The 6,741-nt window shown below is 47.1% G+C and overlaps 1 protein-coding gene across 1 annotated transcript in view; it reads right to left on the bottom strand.

The window, feature by feature from the left end:
• TGFBI (transforming growth factor beta induced) overlaps nucleotides 1-6,741 on the bottom strand; it is a 19,932-nt gene that overhangs the window by 12,323 nt on the left and 868 nt on the right. The window contains exon 2 of the mRNA XM_017732932.1: nucleotides 5,192-5,335. Coding sequence (XP_017588421.1) covers nucleotides 5,192-5,335 — 144 coding nt within the window. The remainder of the gene's footprint in view (nucleotides 1-5,191; nucleotides 5,336-6,741) is intronic.

The raw sequence follows: 6,741 nt of genomic DNA on the forward strand, positions 1-6,741 counted from the left end.
TTCCTTTGACTACTGGAGATCTTAACACCCTGCTGCTCCACTTTCCCAGCCCCCCTGTCTCGTGTTCATTGGAAACACACACTTTCTTCCCTCACCACTTCCCTCCCCTACCTCCAATTTTTCTTTTTTTCACCCTAGAAACTAAATCCAGTCTAGACAGTTCCCTTGGTTCAGACCTGTAATCAAAGATGAAGAACTGATTAAAGAGAAATCATTCCAAAGTTCAGCATAAATAATTCCTGAGTGCTGACGAAGGCTTTAAAAGCCTTACTTATAGATCAATTGGAGATTAATGAGCTGCTCCAAAGGGGCAGGACATGGATGAACATAGCCTGTGGCACACTGGGTCAGGGCTGCCCCAGCCCCCAGGTGCCTGCCAGGAGGGGAGGGCACTGGGAAGGGATGCAGGTACCTGGTCCAGTGGAAGGTGTCCCTGCCCATGGCAGGGGGTGGAACTGGATGGTGCTTGAAGTCCCTTTCCAGCCAAGCCATTCTGAGATTCCAAGACTGCATCTCCTGCTTTTCAGTGGGTTTGTGGGCATCTCCAGCAGGAAGATGCTTGCTCATGGCAAGAAGCACCAAGGCAGTAATGGGGTGAGCTCCACTTGGGCAGGGACTCCCTCAAGTCCCCTGTCTCACTCTCCCACTGAAGGTGACCTTCAGCACCACCTGGTATGTGCCTGGCACATCACCATTCCAAGCACTGGCAAACTGCTGCAAAGGGCCAGGTGAACACAGAGGTGCTCAGCCAAGGGTTGGCACCTACAAGGAGCCAGAGATGATGGTTATTAAACACAGCTTCAGCTTCAGGAATTTGGCCTCCCATGGCTGGTGGAAGCACGAGACCACCCAGCCCACCCAAAGGCACCATTCAAGGGGTTGCTCAGGGGTGGGCCCAGGGCATGTTCCCAACTGGTCCTGCAGCCACCTCCAGCCCTTGGAAAGGAGCATCAGGGCCGTGGCAGAAGGATGCTCTGCACCTCTGTGCTGCCGTGCCCTACACACCCATGGGGGAGGGAGGCTGCTCTTGACACGTTCTGCTCCAGCTGGGCCGGAGCCACAGACTGCTGCCCAGGGAGGAGTACTTCCCTTGAACACCTCCCAGCCACTGCTCCACACAGTGGGTTCTGCACAAAAGCCTCTGGAATTGCCCTGTGCATCCCTGTTTCTGCTGTCTGCTCAGTGGCCACAGACCATCCACCGGGACACAGCGGATGCCAGCGATGTGGGTTAGATCAGCACTGCCCTAACACAAAGAGCATTTGTCATCCACTCTGCAATGCCTTGACCACAACTTCCTGACCTCCTCAGTGAGTAATTTCAAGACAAATCTATAGTTTTTTAGCCTCTGGTTTCGAAACACTATTTCTTAAATGTCTATCTGTGTCTGCCTGTAGAAGCAAGCTCCTTTAGTTTAGGCTTTTATTAGTCATTGTTCCACTGCTGTTGCATTCTTAGGAGCTGAAATTAAATTTTAAGTGCATTTTTCAAGGTAATAAAAATAAGCTTAGGCATATATTAGTGGAAAAAGATCCATTTGTAATAATTTCCTGTAATAAAGCCCATATGTTTTGTTTTTGTAAAATAAGTGCCAGTAATCTTTTTCTAAACTGAAGAAAGTGCATCAGACATGAAAAAAGGAAAGTTAATTTAAAAGAGAAAAAAAAAAAAGGAATCTATTAATGGGTTATTCCTCAAAAAGCAATCCAAACCAGAATTTATGAGTTCTCTTTTCATTCTCAAGACAAAACATTGTGTGGGGATGTGTTCCATTGCAACCCCAATTCTGTAATAATGAGTCCAGTGCATAAGGGAGGTAGAAAAATATAAAATACACAGGCAAAATGATGAAAAGATACTCTAAATGAACTATTTCTCTGGCTTTGGAATAACCAACAGTGGAAAATTACCTAATTACCAAAACAATTTTGTCTCAGTGCTCCTTGAAATCCAAGCAGTGTCAGAATTCTTGCCAACTGTCTTATCTCACTTCATCAGCAACGATAAAAACTCTACATAAATCCTCTACTTAATTTCTCTGTAACTGTGTGAGCCAATATTTCGGTAGAGAAAAACAAAGGAAAAAAAAAAAGCAGATAAAGAGGTAGGAGTCTTCTTCTGATGCATGAATTAAAATTTCCATTGTGCACAAACAGCCCCAGTGGAGTTACTCCACCCCTGTGGGCCAGAAGCATCAAGTCTACAAAGCCCCAGAGTCTCCCCACCGAGGTGTAACCTCTGTTTCTGCCAACAGCCACGGAGGAGCTCAGCACAGCACCTGCTGCTGCCCAGGGGTCTGAGCCCTCTCAGCCTGGAGCAGCAGCACAAAGGTGAGGCACACAGAGCTAAGACTAAAGACCAAGCACGTCTGTGTTTTTCAGGCTGGCTTTCCTTGCTGCTCCAGTCACTCTGAGCCGCCTGATGCAGGATGTGATCATTCCACAGCGAGTGAAGTTATCCTATACAGGCTTGCAGCCTTTTCTGTCTTCCTTGCTCGGGGATGAATTTGTCTGCTCTGAACCAGCTCTGCAGGAGCTCAGCTTTGCTCCTTGGTAGTTCCTGCCAGTTGTCACTGACCTCCCTCCCCACTACCTGTTTGAAACAGTGCTCAGAGCTGGAAAAGGAAAGAAACCAAAGCAGTCAAAACTATCATCCTAGAGCCAGGCATTTTCACCTGCAACACACATACAGCTTGTGGCACCACTGACACTTTAAGCAAATAGGGAGGATAACAGCCAGGTCAAATGTGAAGTAGATGAGATGGGTCAAGTGTCTCCTCCCCGGGACTGCTGTTCTCATGTGGGAAAAACCTTTTAGGAGGAGGAGAAAATGCCCATGCTGATGGAAGGGATCCCCCTGCCAACCAGAGTACCACGCACACAGCTTTAGGAGAGGACTGCTGAGTACAGATCCCAAGCAAAGGCTGGATCCACAGAGTTATGATGACAAACATGCCAAATCCTGACTTTTTCTGGCATTTAAGGGTATGTGGTATTCTCAAAACCTCTCACAGACCAGCTCAGTCCAACAAAAGGGGCCAGTTTGGAGGTCCATGCTGAGGACCATCAGCTGTGCCCACCTGCTCTCTGGGCTCTGGAACCTGAGCACAGCACACCATCAGACTCCTGACACTGCTGAAAGAATTTGACTGCTACAGCACAATGCATCATGTCCTTTATAGCCCAAATGACTCCTGATTGCTTCCATATGCCAGGCACACCACGTCCAGTGGGAGCCATCACAAGCAAACATTTGTAATCAGAGCTGTCCCAGGGCCCTCCGGAAAATCCGAGTCAAGGCATGTGTCTTTTGTTCTGCACCAGCACTGCTAAAGGAGAAAGCAGGGCCCAGGCTCAAGAATGACTGGGAGGAGAGAAGACAATAACACCCATTGTGGAGATGATGTAAAACAAAGAATAGTGAGCAAATTCCGTGGATAACGGAAAGATTACCTCATAGGTTAACAGGCAGGTTAATGGTTTGTGTGCTTTTCTCTCAGTGATGCATCATTGGGTGAGACACTTGGGTAAAAGCAGAGAAAATGAGGTAGAAAAGATCACCCCATCTCCTCAAATGAAATCATGAAATACTGCCAGATGCCAGTTATTCCACCTCCTCCCAGAGATAAGCGGATGGATGAGTTTGTCTGTGCCAAATACGGCTGCACACTTGGGTTACATAAGGTTAGTTTCTCATTTGCTTCAGAGCTAAAGAAATCCATTGCTGGACTGCTTTGCCTTTCAGTGACTACAGCACTGAAAACTCTCCCACATCCACAGCTGGGTCGTGTTTTCTTTGGAGGCATACTAAGCTACTCTGTTATCAGAAAAGGCAATGATGAGACCATATTGCTGTGCCATAAACTTGTCCATTTTATGTCAAGAAGGCCATTATTCAGCCAAGATGACAGCCAGAACTCTAATCACCCAAGTTAAGCCTTTCCAAATTTTTGTGTTTGTAGAATTAAGGGGAGGGGGGCTGGTTGCTTGTTTTTACATTATTGCCTCTCCTTTTTTAGGACAGTTGGACATAAGGAAAACAATGGTATGTGCACACTACATGGTACATCCAGAAATACATCCTCCTGAAGTACAGAACTTTCCTTCTTAGGGCAAATTCATGTGAAGTACAATGAAAGCCAAAAGCTGTGCATAGCCGTGACTCCTGGCTTGCCTGCCTCCTCCCCACACCAACACCAGACATGAATCCCAAGGGCCAGGTGTCCCAGCTACACCAATGACAGCAACCCAAATCTGCAGTAAAGAGCAGCATGTTGCTATAGCTCTAATTCCAATTTACATTGAGCCGTAAGAGAAACACATGAGATGATTTTCTTCTCTCTGTTCTTGACCCTGCAGATCCAGGACGACACCTGGCCCACAGCTCTGATCCCACAGCCAGGACTGCTCAGGGAATCTTTGCACTGACCCTGGGTGTTGTGATGGTCTGTGCTGTGGGCCAGTGTGTCCAAAAGTCCAGTCTGGATTACAGCAAGGGAAAAGATTCCCCGCTCCTTCTCTACAGCCTGGCAGATAGTCAAGCATGCATAGCCTTAATTATCTGCTGACTGCATCTTTCAAAAGAATGTCCCGAGGCTGCTCACACAGATTCTTCATGAAACAGCTACTTGAATATTATTGTTTGCAATTTTAGACGTGGAATTGGCCTGCAAGTCTGATTAACTTTCCTGGTGGAGTCATCAGAGTGTTGGCTAAAGCTGACACATCTTTCCTTTTATTTGTTTTCCCTTCCAAAGCAAACAGATGGAGATGAATTTTACATTCTCTCCAATATCCATCAACTCTGGGCTGCCTTTTTTTCCCCCTTTTTATTTCTTAAATTTAGGCAGCATTGAACCTATCATGGAGACAGACAGGGCTAAGTACTAGAAAACATCTGGTACACACTTCATTACAGCACTGAGAGCTATATAAGTAGACATAGAAATGCAATTAGAATAAACCATCAGGGTTTATATTTACATGGCACTTTTTCTTCTTAGCATCAAAGTGTTTTAGAAAAACAAGTATTTCTTAGGGGGCAAAAAGCTAAAGTAATTCTTAACACATACACACGTGACACCCACACCATGGGCTCTGACATCCCACAGCTGCTGTCTGCTTCTCCCAGCCAGCACCCACCTCCACAACAGGGTCTTTGGGGAGACCCTGTCTGGCACTCAGGGACTTACGTGGACTTCCCGCAGATCTTCCTCTGGTACCACTGCTTGCAGTTGGTGAAATATTTCCTGTTGGTGCCGATCAGCTTCTGCACCGCACACACGTTAGGGCTGCAAGAAATGACAGAGCAGAAGAGGGTCCTGTAAGCCTCTCTCCTTCAATGCTGACCCCCAGCACAGAGCCAGACCGCACCTGACAGTGCCTGAAAAGCCCTGCTGGGATTGCAAGGGAGGAAACCTTGAGAGCTGCAGGTCAACTTGCTCAATTTAGGCCTATAATGACCATCCTTAAATGGAGGAAGCAGTGAAAGAGATCTCTCTTGACTCTGCCAGAGCATCTCTTTCTTCACTGAACGCAAATTCTTGACTTTTTTCCATGTTCCACCTCTCACCAAAATGTAAACAAATCAAGTAAAAATACTTTGCTCAGAATTTCCATGGTGAACAGCTACTTAAAATTCGGGATCACAGCTAAAGCCTCAGAAAGTTATGTAATAATACAAATCCTTCCAAAAGAAACCATTATTTTATTGTCTAGGATATAAAAAAGGTAAGACAGATATTTATCAGCCTACAGGCTTGCACCAAACCCAGAACTTTTGCCGTATGATAGACTCAGCAAATTCTGAACATGGATGCTGAGCTGAATGAGGGGAGGAGGAGCGGTGGCACTGCCCTCCCCTGTTTCAACACACCAGATATGACAGCACAGATCAAGAGCCGCTGTATTAGCCCATAAGGTACCAAGAGCTCCTGTTCAGCCAAAACACCTGGTGGTTGGTGTTCCATGTGTGAGTAACCCTGCTGAGAGCTGACTGCAGCTCTTCAGCTTTCTAAGAAGTGGCATCACCGTGAGCAGAGATGTGATCAAGCTGGAGCTGGGAGTTTCCTTGCTGCTGGTTTGGCCAGCACAGCATTTCTCTGCTCTGCCTGGCTCACCATCTCTGTGGTTTGTGGCCAGCAACCCTGGCCACATGTGTAGGCAAAACATGGTCAGCACAAAAGATATGATTTATGGATCTGGGTTGCAAGGCCATCAACTGCCTCTGGGCTTGACCAGAGGTGTAGCAAATGTCCAAGCAAGCTGAGGAAGCTTAGCCCAGCCGAGGCTGGATTCCCAACTCCAACACCATGTCCCAGTTGCAGCAGCATCACCAAAAGTATGCACAGTATTGGCTGCCAAGCAGATGAAGGGAAAACAAATAATTAAGCAAAATGCATAAATCATCACTTCAGCCTGTCAGAAGTGCTCTGTGCTGTCCAAGGCGGAGTTTTCATTTGCACAAACGAAACTCCGAATGGAGTCTGGAGATGCTCTTGTGAAGGTCTTGTTGATCTGCTCAGGAGAACAGGCAGAAGCCTGTGTCCCGCTGCGTTTGACCGAGGCACTGCCTGCTTGCCCCCCCAAATGAACAAAAGCAGAGTTTGCAGCCCAACCACCAAGTCCTCCTGCGGCCGTGCTTGCTTTTCAGCGGCATCCCGAAACGGGCCAGCATGCCCATCATTAGCATGAGTTAACCTGAGGGTCTCCTGTATGCTGGCTGGCAGCAGTGCCAGCCTCC

The sequence above is a fragment of the Corvus brachyrhynchos genome, unplaced genomic scaffold (genome assembly GCF_000691975.1).
Source record: "Corvus brachyrhynchos isolate BGI_N302 unplaced genomic scaffold, ASM69197v1 scaffold54, whole genome shotgun sequence".
Classification (NCBI taxonomy): Eukaryota; Metazoa; Chordata; class Aves; order Passeriformes; family Corvidae; genus Corvus; species Corvus brachyrhynchos.